The sequence below is a fragment of the Notothenia rossii genome, assembly GCF_949606895.1.
Source record: "Notothenia rossii genome assembly, chromosome: 7".
In the NCBI taxonomy this organism is placed as follows: Eukaryota; Metazoa; Chordata; class Actinopteri; order Perciformes; family Nototheniidae; genus Notothenia; species Notothenia rossii.
In genome coordinates, this window is record NC_136905.1 from 2262002 (window position 1) to 2282490 (window position 20489).

The 20489-nt window shown below is 40.7% G+C and overlaps 1 protein-coding gene across 1 annotated transcript in view; it reads left to right on the plus strand.

The window, feature by feature from the left end:
* The window catches only part of LOC307013486 (collagen alpha-6(VI) chain-like), a 58174-nt gene that overhangs the window by 25530 nt on the left and 12155 nt on the right, over window positions 1–20489 (plus strand). Inside the window, exons 13-31 of the mRNA XM_079640886.1 lie at window positions 66–211; window positions 1145–1237; window positions 1590–1643; window positions 4421–4492; window positions 5010–5036; window positions 5181–5225; window positions 6321–6374; window positions 6877–6939; window positions 7600–7665; window positions 9535–9588; window positions 10041–10076; window positions 10404–10466; window positions 13600–13662; window positions 14222–14284; window positions 14906–14968; window positions 15052–15102; window positions 17408–17443; window positions 17769–17831; window positions 20215–20347. Coding sequence (XP_079497012.1) covers window positions 66–211; window positions 1145–1237; window positions 1590–1643; window positions 4421–4492; window positions 5010–5036; window positions 5181–5225; window positions 6321–6374; window positions 6877–6939; window positions 7600–7665; window positions 9535–9588; window positions 10041–10076; window positions 10404–10466; window positions 13600–13662; window positions 14222–14284; window positions 14906–14968; window positions 15052–15102; window positions 17408–17443; window positions 17769–17831; window positions 20215–20347 — 1245 coding nt within the window. The remainder of the gene's footprint in view (window positions 1–65; window positions 212–1144; window positions 1238–1589; window positions 1644–4420; window positions 4493–5009; window positions 5037–5180; window positions 5226–6320; window positions 6375–6876; window positions 6940–7599; window positions 7666–9534; window positions 9589–10040; window positions 10077–10403; window positions 10467–13599; window positions 13663–14221; window positions 14285–14905; window positions 14969–15051; window positions 15103–17407; window positions 17444–17768; window positions 17832–20214; window positions 20348–20489) is intronic.

Sequence of the window (20489 nt, forward strand, 5' to 3'; positions counted from 1 at the left end):
GTGGTATGTCCTAAGGGCCTAAACCCACTAAACTTACAAACTGTGGTTTTGTTTTTTGCATGCAGGGGTCAGCGCTCTGCTCACCGTGGCCCTGGAGGGGACCCGGGACCCCGCCCAGCTGCAGATCGTGGAGTTCGGAAGAGGGCTCGAGCACAAACTCCCTCTGAACATCGGAATGCCGAGCGTGGGCAGAACCATCCTCAAACAGATCGTGAGTCCCTCATTGTGCTGCTAACAGTAAAACCATCTTCCGACCCTCGGTCTGCTTACAGGAGCTACGTCCCGAAGAATTGTAAAGTAAACATTTTGCTTTCAAGCCACACTGGAAGTTAGGATGAAGTGTCTGCCATCATTTCCTCCCTGATCACTTTCCAACAATTCTACAGGTGTTACTCAAAAGTTCCTTCATTGAGGACGTTGCCATGTGTATATTCAAATTTGTATAGGTTACGTTCCCTTATTATCTAGGGGAGAAGGGAAGTAACAAAATATAACGTAACACCACACCACGGGACGTAACCATTTATGAAAGAGAAGATGACCTAGGATGTAGCCTTGGGGTTCTCCTAATGTAATTTGACATATTGCAGTGGTGGAAAGTACATTTACTCATATATTTGTACTTTAAAGGTAATGTCGTAACTACTGTACTTTTTACTAAAACCTCCTTTATATATATATATATCCAATATATATATAAAATAAAATATAACTTTCTGTTAAAATCAGGTTATCTTATTGAGATCAACAACTATTTTGGAAAAGACAAACAAAGAAATACAGAGAACATACCTCACGGTTTATTTGTATGCATGCATTATATCTTTTAGGTTCTCTGTCCCATTTCCGTAAATTCTGAGAACGCCCGGAGGAAATCTCTTCAAATTTCTTCAACCTCCACTTGGATTCAAGGATGAACTCATTAGCATTTAGTGGTCAATGTTCAAAGGGAATCAGGAATTCATGCACTAATTATGGCAGTAATGTTTAAATGATGAGGTGACAACAAGTTGGACGGACATGGAGTTAAACTTCAACTTAACCGGTGTCTGGAGTCACACGAATGCGAGGGGGTCATTTTGGTTTGATGAGGGTCTTTAAATGAAATGTTCTTTTCACTGTTTCCTCCTCTGTGTCTCTGCAGGACACGGTGTCGGACAGGAAGTGCTGCAACGTCATGTGCAAATGTTCGGGACACGAAGGCATCCGTGGTTCTCGCGGCACCCTGGGGTCAAAGGTGACTGAAACACACACACCTTTAAACTTAAAAATCTCTTTTTTCATTGAGATGCTCAATTTACAGTGTAATAACAATATATATGGTTTATTCCAAATACTATTTCAATGTGTGCATCAAACAAATGCACACAGGTATCATTATTAGGTTTGTAATTAACTTTTTTTTAACTTAAATTAAGGATAGAGAGAGATATGATTGTGGTTGATCTCATTTAATTCACTTCAAAGTAAATTTCAAGGTCCTTCTCCCCATCACTTCTGGGGGAAGATTTGTATTTATTTATCCAGATGCGTTGATCTATTCTGCTTTATATTTGATTCTAAATTCCTCTCCATGTTGTTATAAACAGGGCGAGCCGGGGCTGAGGGGTCATCCGGGATTCCTGGGGGAGGAAGGCCACTCCGTAAGTGCTTTATTTTTATTGTTTATTCATTCCATCCTCACACACTTGGTTTACAGGCTGGTGCTGATCCTGAAACATTGCTATAATACACAGGAAGGATTTTAAATGTGTTTGAGGTTTCTCAATACTCTAATTTCCCCCCCTCGACTCCTTTCCTCGACTCCTATCCTCGAGACTTAGTGCCGCCCACAGGAGATGCGAGCGGAGGAGAGAGGAGGGGAACCGAGGAGAGAGGAGGGGAAGCAGCAGGCGGTTAGAGAAATGAGAACTTGTCTACTCTGAGCGGTCATTTTAAAGAGACGTCCATTAATGATGACAGGAGGCACAGCAGCCCTCTGTCTGATGGACAGATGTGTTCATGACCACTTATATATTTACTTTGATTCATTGACAGTGCGGATTAATGAGACAATAACAGGCTACAGATGCGGGGACACACACACATATATATTTATATAAATATATACAATTTCAGAATCAAACAAGTAGGCCTATGAGAGCACTCTCATAATAACGCAACACAATCAGAGACTGGATTTACCCCCCCCCCCCCCACCCCCCCGCCCCCCCCCTCCTCTCTCTGGTCGCTGAAATGGGGAATTGAAATTACGGGCCAAAAGTTTTATTTACAAGTATTAAAAGTCAGCAGAGGAAACCAAACCAAATGAGACCCGTCTGTCCGCTGCATCTACGCACTGTTCCACACACACACCTACACACTGTACCACACACACACCTACACACTGTACCACACACACACCTACACACTGTACCACACACACCTACACACTGTACCACACACACACCTACACACTGTACCACACACACCTACACACTGTACCACACACACACCTACACACTGTACCACACACACCTACACACTGTACCACACACACACCTACACACTGTACCACACACACACCTACACACTGTACCACACACACACCTACACACTGTACCACACACACACCTACACACTGTACCACACACACACCTACACACTGTACCACACACACCTACACACTGTACCACACACACCTACACACTGTACCACACACACCTACACACTGTACCACACACACACCTACACACTGTACCACACACACCTACACACTGTACCACACACACACCTACACACTGTACCACACACACACCTACACACTGTACCACACACACCTACACACTGTACCACACACACACCTACACACTGTACCACACACACACCTACACACTGTACCACACACACCTACACACTGTACCACACACACACCTACACACTGTACCACACACACCTACATACTGTACCACACACACACCTACACACTGTACCACACACACACCTACACACTGTACCACACACACCTACACACTGTACCACACACACCTACACACTGTACCACACACACCTACACACTGTACCACACACACACCTACACACTGTACCACACACACCTACATACTGTACCACACACACACCTACACACTGTACCACACACACCTACATACTGTACCACACACACACCTACACACTGTACCACACACACACCTACACACTGTACCACACACACCTACACACTGTACCACACACACCTACACACTGTACCACACACACCTACACACTGTACCACACACACACCTACACACTGTACCACACACACCTACACACTGTACCACACACACACCTACACACTGTACCACACACACCTACACACTGTACCACACACACACCTACACACTGTACCACACACACCTACACACTGTACCACACACACACCTACACACTGTACCACACACACCTACACACTGTACCACACACACACCTACACACTGTACCACACACACACCTACACACTGTACAACACACACCTACACACTGTACCACACACACCTACACACTGTACCACACACACCTACATACTGTACCACACACACACCTACACACTGTACCACACACACCTACACACTGTACAACACACACCTACACACTGTACCACACACACCTACACACTGTACCACACACACCTACACACTGTACCACACACACCTACATACTGTACCACACACACACCTACACACTGTACCACACACACCTACACACTGTACAACACACACCTACACACTGTACCACACACACCTACACACTGTACCACACACACCTACACACTGTACCACACACACCTACACACTGTACCACACACACCTACACACTGTACCACACACACACCTACACACTGTACCACACACACACCTACACACTGTACCACACACACACCTACACACTGTACCACACACACCTACACACTGTACCACACACACCTACACACTGTACCACACACACCTACAACCTGTACCACACACACACCTACACACTGTACCACACACACACCTACACACTGTACCACACACACACCTACACACTGTACCACACACACACCTACACACTGTACCACACACACCTACACACTGTACCACACACACACCTACACACTGTACCACACACACCTACAGCTCCTAAAGCATAATCAGGCTACAGCCGTTGTGTATTTTATTTTGTGAAGCACTAAATGGTCTTAGAAACATCTGGACTCTTTGTTTGTAGATATCTACTAAACTAAAGTAAATACAGAGAGTAGGCCTGTTACACTGAGTGATATATATTATACACACTGCTCTGCTTTCTCCACGGACCTCACAGCTGTTCTTTCTGGAAATTAGAGAATTGAGAAACCTCTAGTGTTTTCTGCAGAGTAATGGATCCTTTTCTCTGGATGTTTCAGGGGGGGGGCGGGCCTCCTGGACCCAGCGGACCTCAGGGCCTCCAGGGATGTCCTGGAGTCAGAGGACAAAAGGTATGAATATTATATTAATTTTGCCTTTTTATTTTATTTTATCTTATTTTCTAAATATTTAATCATATTTTAATTTATTTTATCTTTTTATTATCTTTGTATATGTTTATTTCATTCATATCTTTTTAGGTTAATAGACCCATATGACACATTAGTACCTATTTCACCCTATTACAGTATTATTACACCTATATTACAAATATATAATTAAGCAATAGCTCACGACAGGCCGTGGTATATGCTCATTATATCACAGCTAAGGGGCGTGGGTCGGCCCGACGCGAAGCAGACTTGTTGTGAAAAGTAACTTACAATTCTACCCGTGGTATACGCACAGTATATCACGGCTAAGAACCAATCAGATTGCTTGATTTAACTTGTCCGTTTTATAACAGTATTTTTACACCGATAATACCCCGGTACTACCCACATCTCACACATGGACAGAGCCTGTCAGATGAGTGTTTCCCAGGACACAGAAATGAAAAAGATGTGTGTGTTGTGTTTGTGTCTGCAGGGCGACCGAAGCGTCTCCGGGAACCGCGTGAGTGTCTGGAGCAAAACGTTGAGAGGAGATTAAAGAAGACTTGAAACTGCATTTTCTAAAAGTGTTAGGAGAAACATAAATATTTGAGTTCTGGTAGTTCATAAAGAGCAGAGCGCTGAGACGCTGGTTCTGATCCAACAGGGCGGAGACGGAGACGACGGACTGGACGGAGTCTGTGGAGAACAGGTACAGCGTCAGCAACAAAACACGAGTCACTGTAAAGAAAGTCATCACATAAACCGGCACCACTATAATAAGACTACCCTTATAAAGGATTCATAACGGGTTCATAATTAAGTTATTAATTAGGTTGTAAACACTTTATGAATCATCAAGAACCATTTATAAACCGGTTCTAGTTCTCATAGTTTTCATACATCAACACAGGCTCACTATTTGGCAAGATGACTAAGCCTTATGTTGGCTACCTAGCTTACTTTGTCTTCTTCATCAGTCAGCATCCTTGAGTGGATTCCCCCCTTCCATCTTGAAGTTTCTTGGCATCTCTTTCTGACCATCTATTTAGGAGTTACTAACATTTATAACTGCCAAAAGGGATCCTTGTGAAGTGTGAAACAATTCACCATTTATTAATGAGTTACTACCATTTCTAATAACAGCCCCTACACGTGCGTTGCCGCTTCAACACTTCTGCCCATTCACTTTAAATGGGGTGACGTCACGATTCGCCGAATTGCATTCTGGGAGCAAAGCGTAGCTTCTCTCGCGGTGCTCGCTGCAGAAGTAGAGCAATGTTCTACTTTTGACACCTCGACGGAGGCATCAGCCAATCGAATCATATGCCAGTCCAAGCTCTAGCCAATCAAACTGCGTGCTTGTGTGTCTGGGGCGGGAGATTCATGTGATTGGTTGTTGGTCGAGTTTCAGCCCCCGCCGCCGGCAAGCGACAACGCACGCCGCCGTGTGTAGGGGCCGTAAGGCTTAGCAGTACAGATACATGCGGGCTCACTATTTGGCAGGCAGCCGGTCACAGTTGCCCTGTTTATCTCATGTCTTATAAAAGCTTATTCAGGATTTATAAAGTGTTCACAACCTAATTAATTAATAAATTACAAACTATTCGTAAACCGTTTATACGGGTAGTCTTATTGTAAAGTGGTACCCATAAACCTAACAATACAAATATGCATTATTATTATTATTGAAAATAAATATAATAATAAACTTTTGTTTATTTGGTTAATTTGTGTCAATTTATTATTATTATTATTATTATTATTGTTATTATTATTATGTGTGTTTGTGGTTCTCTGTCTGCAGGGACTGGAAGGATCAGATGGAGCTCAAGGAGAAAAAGGAGACTCAGGAAACCCAGTAATATATTTATTTATATATATTTATTTATATATATATATATGATATCAGGGGTTTTTCTAGAAAGATATAGTTTGAGTACTGTGGCGCTGATCTTGTATATTATATATCAATTCTCTCGAGATCATGACTCCGTATACAAGATGTCTCCTGACGTAAACAACAACGTGACGTCGGAGCTCCGTAAAAACAAAGCTGTCTCTGCCGTCTGCCGCTCTGACTGATTCTCAGATTTCTGGAGTCATTATCCAGTTTTTGACGAACAGAAATATTGTTTTCTGATCACTTTAACATTTTATGGGGAAAAGTTTCATTTTGGTTTGAGGGTGCAGCGCCCTGCTACCCGGTGCAGACAAAACCCTGATATATATATATATAGTTTTCTGTTGTGTAAATGTTACTGAATATTATAATTGATGTATGATCATTATTGTCTCATTACCTGTGGAGCGTTATATAATTATTATGAATTATTTCTGCTTTTAACTTCTTTCTCTCTCAGGGTATCCGGGGCATCAGAGGGGAGGCGGGGGTGGCAGGACAGCGAGGACTGAGAGGAGATCCGGTCAGTCAAACCTTTTTTTTTTGTTGCTCCATTTTCAATTACAACTATTAAATATGTGATCATCAGTATATAAAATTAGTTAATAAAATAAAAATACATAAAATAACATTTAAAAAAGAATTGTATTATATTTAAAACAATAAAGTATAAATAAATATATTATTATATATATTTAAATACAAATAGGAAAATTGTACTATAATTTATACAATAATAAACTACAGTGTTTATTAAATAAATACAATGAATATAATTATTAAAATATTAAATATTAGATTCAAAAATACAAATGAGGACATTATACTATAATATATACAACAATAAATATTTCGAAAATGCCCAGAGGGGTAATTTAGTTGCTCTACAGTTGCTCCATTTTACAGAAAGGTGAAATTAAATATAAAATACAAATTAAATAAATGGAAGAATTGTAGCTAATGTCTGCAATAATACATATGTGACTAATGTGTATATATTTATTAGATTGTATACAATAGTGTGTATAATATATATGGACTGGAAAACTCCAACAAGCACAATAGGCCCCTTTTATATCAATGAAGACGCAGCACAGCTGGAGGCTCCCCCTAAGAACACAATGCAGAGTTAGGGTTTAAAGCTTTGATTTAATAATGAGTCTTTGTGGGGGGGTTTTAACAGGCGGAGCCCGGCGTTGATAACACCAGCCCTGGAGCCAAAGGAAACCCTGGGAACCCCGGACCCCCGGTAACAACAACACACACTCATAAATGTTCTGCCACTACAGAGGCCTGTACTACGAAGCTGGTTCAACCTAACCTGGATATGTTTTGAGTTATCCGGTTGACTTAATCCAAAACAAAGCCGCTCTCGCTAAACTGTACTACAACGGCTATCAACTCGTTCGCTCAAGCCAGCCGTGTCCTATCTAGTTAGGTGCGCGTTCACATGAAAGAGGTGGTATCTGGAGCATTTGACCAATCACAAACATGGAGAAGCGTACTGACAGCGCAGCGTCATACTTCCTGAATGAAAAGTCAACTATAATATTAGACATATGAAGAAGTTAAACTTTAAACATCCATGACTTAAACACTTTATCCAGGATCAAAGCCACATAGCATAAGTTATACTTATACCACGAAGCAGGATGTTCTCTTAGCGGCTAACTTCAGGGTTAACTCTGGGTTTCCTGTACTACGAAGCTGGTTCTCCTTTTAGCGGGCTAGACCTCCATGGTAACTTATGCTGTGCGGCTAACCTGCCCCGGAGCAGGTTAGGTTGCAGGCTAAAAGCTCAACTCAGTGAAAGCACTGCCTGCTGACCAATCAGAGCTCAGTGTGCGGAGTTTAAAGCGATCAAGTCATATTACAGGAGAAAGGAAATACAGAAAAGCTGCCGTTGCAGGAAAGACGGCCGGCAAAAATCACCGACTGTGTGAACGTGAAATTGAATTGAATATCACCTCCCATCTTCAGAGCAATCTGACTATTATAACATTAGCGTTAAGAAAGCTTACTTAAATATCTGCCACAACATAAGTAACCGGATCAGAGTAACATTAAGTACAGTCCGCGGCATATCACATCATAATGTATCATATATCTCCTTATCTGAGTCAGCTGAGCCGTATCTGGCCGTGCAACACTCACAGTGTCACATACTGTATGCAGAAGTATTATTTTAACCAACACATTAAGTTGACGAAACACTCGAGTCAAATGTAATGAAAGTCAGATGGTGTCTTAGACGGGGCAGTGATATCATAAACCTGTTAATGTACGCATTCAAACACTTGTTCTGTTACCAGCTGTATTCACCTTGCAGGTGCAGCTATGTGGCTTTGATCCTGGATCAAGTGTTTAGGTCATGGATGTTTAAAGTTTAACTTCTTCATATGTCTAATATTATAGTTGACTTTTCATTCAGGAAGTATGACGCTGCGCTGTCAGTACGCTTCTCCATGTTTGTGATTGGTCGAATGCTCCAAATACCACCCCTTTCATGTGAACGCTCACCTAACTAGATAGGGCACGGCTGGCTTGAGCGATCCACTTGATAACCCGCTTCGTAGTACCGTTTAGCGAGAGCGTGTATGTTTTGGATTTGGCCAACCGGCTAACTCAAACATATCCAGGTTAGGTTGAACCAGCTTAGGAGTACAGGCCTCTGGTCACTGAAAGATAACAGCAGTAAAAGCTGGAGTTTGGTTTGGTGGTGAAGCAGCGTGGGATCATGGGAGTTGTAGTCTTGTTTTGATTTTATTCACAGTATTTTTTGTTGTGTGTTTAATACTCTTACTACAACGAACTATCTGTAATGTTCTGCCACTACAGGTCTCTAGTTTAAAACAGCCGCACAAGCTGGACTTTGTTGTGGTGGTGAAGCAGCGTGGGATCATGGGAGTTGTAGTCTTCTTTCTATTTTTTTCGAAGTATTTTTTACAGTGTGTTTAATACTTTTAATATAATATACTATCTATAATGTTCTGCCACTGCAGGTCTCTGTCTGAATGAAAACAGCAGTACAAGCTAGACTTTGGTGTGGGTTTGATGCAGCGTGGGATCATGGGAGTTGTAGTCCTTTGATTATCATTGAATGTGTTTTAATCTCCAGGGTTTATCCGGAGTGGACGGAGAACCAGGCGGTGCAGGTGATGTTGGATTCAAGGTAGGAGTCCTGACTTTAATACATCTATATTTTTCTAAAGAGTCCTTTTTTTTAGAACATCTGAAAATATAAAAAAATGTTATCAGTCGAATTCATCTTTAGAAATTTTTTTGAGACCTGCACAAAAGAACACTTTTACTAAAACATTAAAAGTTTCCTCAATCCTCAGAGCAACACATTCTACAGAATAAAATGCTGCCTTATATTGTACATTAAAAAATATTGGCTTACTGCCTTTTTATTCCTCACAAAAAGCACATTTATAATATAAATTGTAAAGAAAATAAGATGCTAACCAAAGTCGCCGTGCCTAAAAAAAAAAGTTCTAAAAATATAGATTTTTTGATAGTTGGGAATCAAATTTGTTCCCACTCACCTAGTTGACTTTATCAAAGTGAAACATATATTTAGGATGTTGTGAATGTGCTGATGAGCTGCTCTGTGTGTGGCAGGGTGCCGATGGGAGAAGAGGCTCTGTGGGGGAGAAGGTAGGAGAGCGAGATACCTATAGACAGCTACATGCAGCCAAATACTGTGTTTGAACTGTGTGTGTGTGTGTGTGTGTGTGTGTGTGTGTGTGTGTGTGTGTGTGTGTGTGTGTGTGTGTGTGTGTGTGTGTGTGTGTGTGTGTGTGTGTGTGTGTGTGTGTGTGTGTGTGTGTGTGTGTGTGTGTGTGTGTGTGTGTGTGTGTGTGTGTGTGTGTGTGTGTGTGTGTGTGTGTGTGTGTGTGTGTGTGTGTGTGTGTGTGTGTGTGTGTGTGTGTGTGTGTGTGTGTGTGTGTGTGTGTGTGTGTGTGTGTGTGTGTTTTGGTGCAGGGTTCACGTGGTGGGCCTGGGGTTCGAGGATCTGAGGGCAGCCCCGGTGCTTCAGGTCCACAAGTGAGTGATCCTCATTATCTGCAAACATCAAAGTAGTATTCATAAAAAGGGCGAAAAGACTCTTTAAAGTAGAGACACTACATACTGATATACACCTGAACATCAGCAGGAGAGAACTCTTTAAAGTAGAGACACTACATACTGATATACACCTGAACATCAGCAGGAGAGAACTCTTTAAAGTAGAGACACTACATACTGATATACACCTGAACATCAGCAGGAGAGGACTCTTTAAAGTAGAGACACTACACACTGATATACACCTGAACATCAGCAGGAGAGGACTCTTTAAAGTAGAGACACTACATACTGATATACACCTGAACATCAGCAGGAGAGAACTCTTTAAAGTAGAGACACTACATACTGATATACACCTGAACATCAGCAGGAGAGAACTCTTTAAAGTAGAGACACTACATACTGATATACACCTGAACATCAGCAGGAGAGGACTCTTTAAAGTAGAGACACTACATACTGATATACACCTGAACATCAGCAGGAGAGAACTCTTTAAAGTAGAGACACTACATACTGATATACACCTGAACATCAGCAGGAGAGAACTCTTTAAAGTAGAGACACTACATACTGATATACACCTGAACATCAGCAGGAGAGAACTCTTTAAAGTAGAGACACTACATACTGATATACACCTGAACATCAGCAGGAGAGAACTCTTTAAAGTAGAGACACTACATACTGATATACACCTGAACATCAGCAGGAGAGGACTCTTTAAAGTAGAGACACTACACACTGATATACACCTGAACATCAGCAGGAGAGGACTCTTTAAAGTAGAGACACTACATACTGATATACACCTGAACATCAGCAGGAGAGAACTCTTTAAAGTAGAGACACTACATACTGATATACACCTGAACATCAGCAGGAGAGAACTCTTTAAAGTAGAGACACTACATACTGATATACACCTGAACATCAGCAGGAGAGGACTCTTTAAAGTAGAGACACTACATACTGATATACACCTGAACATCAGCAGGAGAGAACTCTTTAAAGTAGAGACACTACATACTGATATACACCTGAACATCAGCAGGAGAGAACTCTTTAAAGTAGAGACACTACATACTGATATACACCTGAACATCAGCAGGAGAGAACTCTTTAAAGTAGAGACACTACATACTGATATACACCTGAACATCAGCAGGAGAGGACTCTTTAAAGTAGAGACACTACATACTGATATACACCTGAACATCAGCAGGAGAGAACTCTTTAAAGTAGAGACACTACATACTGATATACACCTGAACATCAGCAGGAGAGAACTCTTTAAAGTAGAGACACTACATACTGATATACACCTGAACATCAGCAGGAGAGGACTCTTTAAAGTAGAGACACTACATACTGATATACACCTGAACATCAGCAGGAGAGGACTCTTTAAAGTAGAGACACTACATACTGATATACACCTGAACATCAGCAGGAGAGGACTCTTTAAAGTAGAGACACTACATACTGATATACACCTGAACATCAGCAGGAGATGACTCTTTAAAGTAGAGACACTACATACTGATATACACCTGAACATCAGCAGGAGAGGACTCTTTAAAGTAGAGACACTACATACTGATATACACCTGAACATCAGCAGGAGAGGACTCTTTAAAGTAGAGACACTACATACTGATATACACCTGAACATCAGCAGGAGAGAACTCTTTAAAGTAGAGACACTACATACTGATATACACCTGAACATCAGCAGGAGAGGACTCTTTAAAGTAGAGACACTACATACTGATATACACCTGAACATCAGCAGGAGAGGACTCTTTAAAGTAGAGACACTACATACTGATATACTGTACACCTGAACATCAGCAGGAGAGGACTCTTTAAAGTAGAGACACTACATACTGATATACACCTGAACACCAGCGGGAGAGGACTCTTTAAAGTAGAGACACTACATACTGATATACACCTGAACATCAGCGGGAGAGGACTCTTTAAAGTAGAGACACTACATACTGATATACACCTGAACACCAGCGGGAGAGGACTCTTTAAAGTAGAGACACTACATACTGATATACACCTGAACATCAGCAGGAGAGGACTCTTTAAAGTAGAGACACTACATACTGATATACACCTGAACATCAGCAGGAGAGGACTCTTTAAAGTAGAGACACTACATACTGATATACACCTGAACATCAGCAGGAAAGGACTCTTTAAAGTAGAGACACTACATACTGATATACACCTGAACATCAGCAGGAGAGGACTCTTTAAAGTAGAGACACTACATACTGATATACACCTGTACATCAGCAGGAGAGGACTCTTTAAAGTAGAGACACTACATACTGATATACACCTGAACATCAGCAGGAGAGGACTCTTTAAAGTAGAGACACTAAATACTGATATACACCTGAACACCAGCAGGAGAGGACTCTTTAAAGTAGAGACACTACATACTGATATACACCTGAACATCAGCAGGAGAGGACTCTTTAAAGTAGAGACACTACATACTGATATACACCTGAACATCAGCAGGAGAGGACTCTTTAAAGTAGAGACCTTAGAGCACATTACAGGAAAGTCAGACCTGTGTTTTAAGTGCTTGGCTGCAGAGTTTGGACTCAATGACTTGATTGGCTCGAACACAGACTTTCTCAGGAATTCACTTGAACTGTTATGTAATACCAAAAGGGAAAACATGAAGAGATGATGCCAGAGAAAATGACTACTCATCTGGCTCGTGCTCTCCAGTTCTGCTGCAGCTCACAGCTCACAGATCTGACCAGACACTGTGTGTGTGTCCAGCTGCTTCTGATTAAACTCGTCTCGTAAAATAAGTGATAGTAACATGAAAGTCATAAATCCATGAGAAACTAATGATATATTCTCTGACGTTGTGAAGTCATGCATTAATGAAAGAATGACATTCTCTGAGATTAGAAAAACCCCTCTCTTCACTTTTTTCAAATTTCCACGTACATTTCTGAGTTTTTTTCTGATATTAATCACAGTTTTTACGTAGTTGTAAACATACATTTCTAAAATATAAATCCCAGTGCAATGCGAGATAAAACATGTTTGAGTGATTCTTGTGCTTCTGCAGGGCCTCAGAGGCGGAGGAGGTGAAACAGGAGAGGGAGGGACCTCTGGCTCCCCCGGACCTCAGGTACTTCCTCGCTGCTCGTCTTCGCTGCAGTTCAGTGCTTTGACTGCATTCAGTAGGTTCACACTGACCTGGGTTTAAAAAGGATCTCTCCTGGACCATAGCGTCTCGAAATGGACATTTTGGAAAAGAAACGTAGATGTGGAAGTCTAGAAATAAATACAGATAAATACAAAATAACAGCAATATATAAAAGATTAGAATTAAAACATTTACTAAAGCATAAAGAGACAACAAGGGAACAGTAACTTGCACGTTTATATAACCAGTGTACACAACAGTGTCCTTAGGTCATACGGTTTAACTGTATTAATATGATAAAGTGTATATATATATATGGGCGTGTTGTTTAAAGACTGAAATGTGGACCTGTGTTTTATTGCTGTGTTGAATTTCATTTTTTTCAAGTTTGACATCATTTGTGATTATTCAGGCTGCTGTACTTTTCCAGAAAGTCATAAATAAGTTGTTTTAATTTATATTTTTCTGAAATTAAACTTGTGTAAACTTTTATTTGGGTAGTTTCAGCACTTCCTGTTCTAAGTCAGTTGTTGTTCTGCAGGGGAGGGCGGGACCAGCTGGAGGCCCAGGGTTACCCGGACGCCGCGGCGCTACTGGACAGAAGGTGTGTGACATCACTTCCTGTTACCTCTCTCGTGATCCAATCAGAGTTGGGGAATTGTGCACTTAAAATACACACATAGAAGGGACTAAGGATAGGAGTCGAGGATAGGAGTCGAGGAGGGGAAATTAGAGAAATTAGAAAGCTTTAATGTATTTACCATGTTTCCTATATGAACACATCACGGTGTATCTCAATACAATACTTTAGCAGTCATTCATGTGATTACATGCAGGCAGTAGAGTAGTTATAGCATCATTATTATTATTATTATTATACCTACTATTGTGTATTTATATAAGACAAGATAAGAAGTACTTTATTGATCCCAATGGGGGAAATGTTTGCGTTGCAGCAGCATAAAAAGAAAAGGCATTTTACATTAGAGAAATTAAAAGACTAGAAATAAACAATCAAAAATGTAAACATCTCAAATAGAAATACAGTAGCATTAAAAAAGTAGGAAATATAAATGTTGAAATACAAAAATATAATGTATCTATGGATGAAACTGGTTTACCCAATATGCTGCTCAAAGAAAGATTGTTTGAGAACATTCAAAGCTAACAATGGGATCTTTTATTTTAAATACTGATGTTTTTGTTGTTGTTGTTATTGTTGCAGGGCCAACAAGGGGAGCTGGGGGCTGAGGGGGACCGAGGGTCACCCGGACCCCAAGGACTGCCGGTGAGGCGCCACACATCGGCCATATGGTGTAAACTGTATTTAGAGTTGAATGAAGTGACTCTTACTGCCTGTGTGTGTTTCAGAGTCAGGATGGTAGAGACGGGTATGGACCTCCAGGACCAACAGGGGCAAAGGTAAAGCTCATCTTGACCACATTTCCATAGAGAATTCCATAAAACCATTAAAAGAGAACTGGACTGATGCTTATTGAGTATTATTATAAATGTAGTGACTCTTGTGGAGTGCTCGTGTTTGATTGGTTGAATCCATGCAACACTACAGTCTACGCATCCAATGAGAAGTCCTCAAATGTACAAATGTAAAATCCTGCCGAGTATATTTGACTAATTTCTAGTCAGAACATGTCGTTACACTTGATATCAGACTTAATAACTGAAGTCTTGTTCTTAGACAATGCATCTTAAGCATCTTTTTAAGCCTCTTAAAAACATCTTATTTTAGAGGAACATCTCCAGCTAACATCAGGAAACAGAATCTCAGCATTTCTGCCTTTTGAAAATCATCTGATTCGGTTAAAGCACCGATCTAACATGCAGACTTTAGCAGGTTTAATGTTATAAATATTAAAGAGGACCTGTTGTGATTGGTCAGCCTCTTACAGATGTCCCTCCCTATCACATGCAATGTGTTGGAGCGCTAGCCAATAGGAGTGCGAGTTGTTCTGAAACAAAGTGTCGATAATTAGAATGAGTCTTTAGCTTTGGAAACGAGTCTCGAGCCCCCGCTCCTGCAGGACTTCAGAAACATGAGTCAGAGTTTGAGCATCCTACCAAAGAATTATGAATCATGAGATAAATACTTTTACTATTTCCAATACTTTGTTATTCTACTCCCTCTCCTCACTGCATAAATCCAAAATCCTGCCAAGTATATTTGTCTAATGTCAGAACATGTCGTTACACTTCATATCAGACCTCATAACTGAAGTCTTGTTTTTAGACAAGGCATCTTTTTAAGTCAAAGTCTCTTAAAAACATCTTATTTTAGAGGAACATCTCCAACTAACATCAGGAAACAGAATCTCAGCATTTCTGGCTTTTTTTTGTTTCAAATTCCCGAATTCTGGTGCAATCTAGTTCAAAATAAGTTTCCCCAGCTAAACACAAGATCTCGTTTATCCAATTATCCCATCTTTACTTCAAGAACTCTCACCGAGCCATGTTGTACTTGTTCTATTGGCAGATGTGTTCACTTATTAAAAGCGAAAACACTTTGTTTTTATTATATATTGACTTGTTTTTGGAGCTGCATTTTTTACAGTGTACATTACATGCTTTTATTTGGAGGAACAGCTAGCATGCACAAGATCCTGGTGCACTTTCTAAGCAAAATTGTCAATTGGATTACCCGGGTCAACGCTGTTTCCTACAGAACAGCTGATCATGTGACCTCACGCGGGGCACCAGATCCTCTCCGAACAACAAACAGGAAGAAACATACAGAAAAACGTCCAACACTAGATAAATAAAGATCAACAAACATTCTAAATATCACATTGCCAGCTTAGTGAACCGGGAAATGTTGAATACCCCAAAGTTTTATGATATTAATGTAAAGTAGGGTCTCCAGCTTATAGAAACTGCCGGATGCTAACCTGCAGATGTTGGGACATTTGCACAATCAGCATGAGTTGCATTCATTAGTATATGGAGGATCAACAATGGCAAAAATAATCAAAATCAGTTCAGCAAGACTACAAACATGGCCACTTCCTGGTTAAAACGGCCATCTTTGATCCCGAAAACTTCAGAAATGGATTCAACATCCCCAATAACCTCCCAAAACACTCCTAATGTTTTCAAATAACCCAAGCCATTTTTCAACTATTATCTCCATTACTGCTAATTAACGCTAATTAATGCAACTTATGCTAATTTTGCAAATGTCTCAACATCTGCAGGTTAGCATCCGGCTGTTTCTATGAGCTGGAGACCCTACTCTACATGTATATCATAAAATGTTAGGGTACTCAACATTCAAGGGTCTACAGGATTTTCTGAGCAAATTAACCCATTCGTTATAATGATCATAACTTTTCTAGGTTGTCTAGGTCTATTTTGACTGTCACATGACTCCACACAATTGTACTGGCTTATTTGATTGGGCGTCTATGATCCAATCACAGTGCGCCACATCATCTAAAGTGGCCTGTAAAGTAGAGCCACGCCCCTCTTTCACAGCCAGCATGGCAGGGGGGAGATTTTTATTTATTTTTGTTTTAATTTTAGAAATACCATTGAATGTTGGGACTCAAGTCTGGATTTAGAAAAATGAAAGAAGCACATATATTCCTTTGTGTATTATTATATTGAACACCTCTTTGCTCTGTGTTTATAAAATATAAAGTCAATAAGATACAAACTGGTTGATGCAAAGGCACTTATTATCTGACATGTGACATTTTATGATTCTTTACAGGGAGCTCCTGGTTTCCTTGGTTACCCCGGTCAGAGTGTGAGTCCGAACACTTTCTAAGAATTGAGATTAAAGTCTCAAAAACATGAAAATTCAGTGTGTGTGTGTGTGTGTGTGTGTGTGTGTGTGTGTGTGTGTGTGTGTGTGTGTGTGTGTGTGTGTGTGTGTGTGTGTGTGTGTGTGTGTGTGTGTGTGTGTGTGTGTGTGTGTGTGTGTGTGTGTGTGTGTGTGTGTGTGTGTGTGTGTGTGTGTGTGTGTGTGTGTGTGTGTGTGTGTGTGTGTGTGTGTGTGTGTGTGTGTGTGTGTGTGTGTGTGTGTGTGTGTGTGTGTGTGTGTGTGTGTGTGTGTGTGTGTGTGTGTGTAGGGAGAGGACGGCCAGCAGGGAACTAAAGGGTTCCCCGGGACGAGAGGGAACCGAGGGCGAGGGGTGAGAGACAACAAACCTCTTCTACATATTTATATATATATACAAATACATATTGTAACATAGGTAGAGCATTGTGCAGAAATGTGCAAACGTATAAATATGTAATTCATACTGTTCCTCTCACGCATACATTCTCCTTTTACATACAGACATTTTCACTCTCACACACATATATATATTTACACTCACATATTTATACATTTTGCTCTCATGCACATTCATTCAATGTTTACATTTAATATTATAAATAATATATGCATGTCTGATGACAATATGTGTATGCAAGAGAAGAATGCATGCATGTGTGAGAGAAAGTATATAGTGGAAACGGAAGGCAGGCCATTATCGCGCTGTGATTGGCTCAGAAGATTCAAATCAACATGATGGAGGGAGATGAATCCGTGTATCTACAGTCCATTTGTTTTTCTTTATTAAACAGCGTTGCGTTCTCAATACATACAAAAAAATGAAGGAATCCTCCGGCCAGCAGGCCACTTAACAGGCCAGGCCATCGGGAAACCTCCCTGTCCTCCCGATGGCCAATCAGTAGCAGCGCTTCTCAAGTATTAGTTTGACTGCTACTAACAATACATTGAAGTACTTTTACTGTGTATCTTTTGGGAAATACTCAGTCAAAGTCCCCTCCTGAGAACCAGTGATGAGAGTAAAATGCATCAATGTGTGAGGGAAAAATGTATAAATATGTGAGTGACATAATATGAATGTGTGCATTGAAATATGATAACATGAGAGCAAAATGTATGAATGTGTGAGAGTGTATATATATATATATATATATGTGTGTCAGAGTGTATATATATATATGTGTGTGAGAGTGTATATATATATATGTGTGTGAGAGTGAAAATGTCTGTATGTAAAAGGAGAATGTATTTGCTTGAGAGGACCAGTATGAATTACAGCCTGTACGGCCCCTCATATATAAAGGGGACATGCATGATGTGTGTGTATGTAACGCACAATTATACATAGTATTTATATAGTTCCCATGTGAACCCGGACATTTTGAGTACCCCAAAGCCTATGTTGACCTAGTTACAAAATGTCTTGGCCGATTTTGACCGTTTGTTTTGGAGGTTATTGAGGATCCTGAGTCCATTTCTGACATTTCCAGGATCAACAATGGCAGTTTTAACCGGAAAGTGGTCATATCTGTACTCTCAGTCGGGTGGATTTGACTACCATGAGTGGTGTTGTGATCATTGGATATAGAGAGCACAAGATGAACATTATTACCTCTACTGTGGACAATTTATCTTCAATTAAACAAGCAATCAGTCCAATCCAAATGGTCCCCTAAAACCTCCAAATCGACCCAAAATAATCAAAATCAGCCCACTGAGATTACAAATACTGGCATTTTCTGGTTAAAACTGTCATTGTTGATCCGGAAAATGTCAGAAATGGATTCAGCATCCTCAATAACCCCCAGAACCACTCCTAAACCGTCCAAATCTGCCAAGCAATCTTTTAAACTATATTGTCAACATACAGTAGGCTATAATGCCATTAGTTTGATTAACGCAACTCATGCTATTTGTTCAAATTGCCCAAGATATGCAGGTTAGCATCCGGCAGTTTCTATGAGCTGGAGACCCTACTCTACATTTCTAACATAAAACTTTGGGGTACTCAACATTTCGGTTTATTCCCATTTCGCCCCCAGTCCCATGCAGCCCCAACAACAGCCTCTGATTCGTCAACAGACTTCATGCAATGCTTCATTAGATCTATAAACTCTAACCCTAACCCTAAGACCCACGACCAAACAAACAAGTATAATTTCTCATGTGGCCTAATGTAAAAAAGGGACGACATGGGCGAAGTGGCAATGGGGCGAATTGGGAAGGGGCGAGGTGGGAATAATTTAGGAGTTCATTGGGAAGGGGCGAATTGGTAAGACACCCAACATTTCAGGGTTCAACAGGACTCTATGAGACTATAGCGCTTTCCCAGTGCTCAAAGACGCTCATTATATTAAGTTGATCATGTTTTATTTTTGGAAGTGTGACTTAATGCTGCCTGTAAACACTCCTCACGACGGATCCAGAGCGGAGCCAGGCAGCACAGGTCCGTTTCCTGTGCTGTGTTTTCACTTCATCTCCAATTGACTTCTTTTCTTTCAATATATTTAGATTTTATTTTCAGGTGAGACAATACCAAAAACATTAGAGACAACACGAAAACACGTAATAAAACCCACAAAACAATAACAACAACAAAAACAGACAAACAGCAACAGTAGTTTACGCCCACAGTTATAACACTTGACCATTCTCCCTTCATGTGCGGTGCAATCGGGGACCAGTCTCTAACAAATGCATCCAGAGTTTATTTTTCTGTTTCCTTCTGATGGACCCAGGGGGACTCAGGCGGGTCGGGAGAACCAGGGACGCCTGGAGAGCCGGGACATCCGGGACACCGGGTGAGAGGAGAATCATTTCATTTTCATTCAAAACATAAAGTCTTCCCTCTGAACCCTCGTAACGACATCAGTCAGTAAGAATAAGAGAAACGTTTATTATTAACCCGGAATTTCAGTTTTTCACTCTGGTGTTATTTCACTTTTATTGAACTAGTCGGTCCATCTCTTTCTATTCGTGGTTTCCAATGGATTCTTTTCAGTCCTGTTTTAGT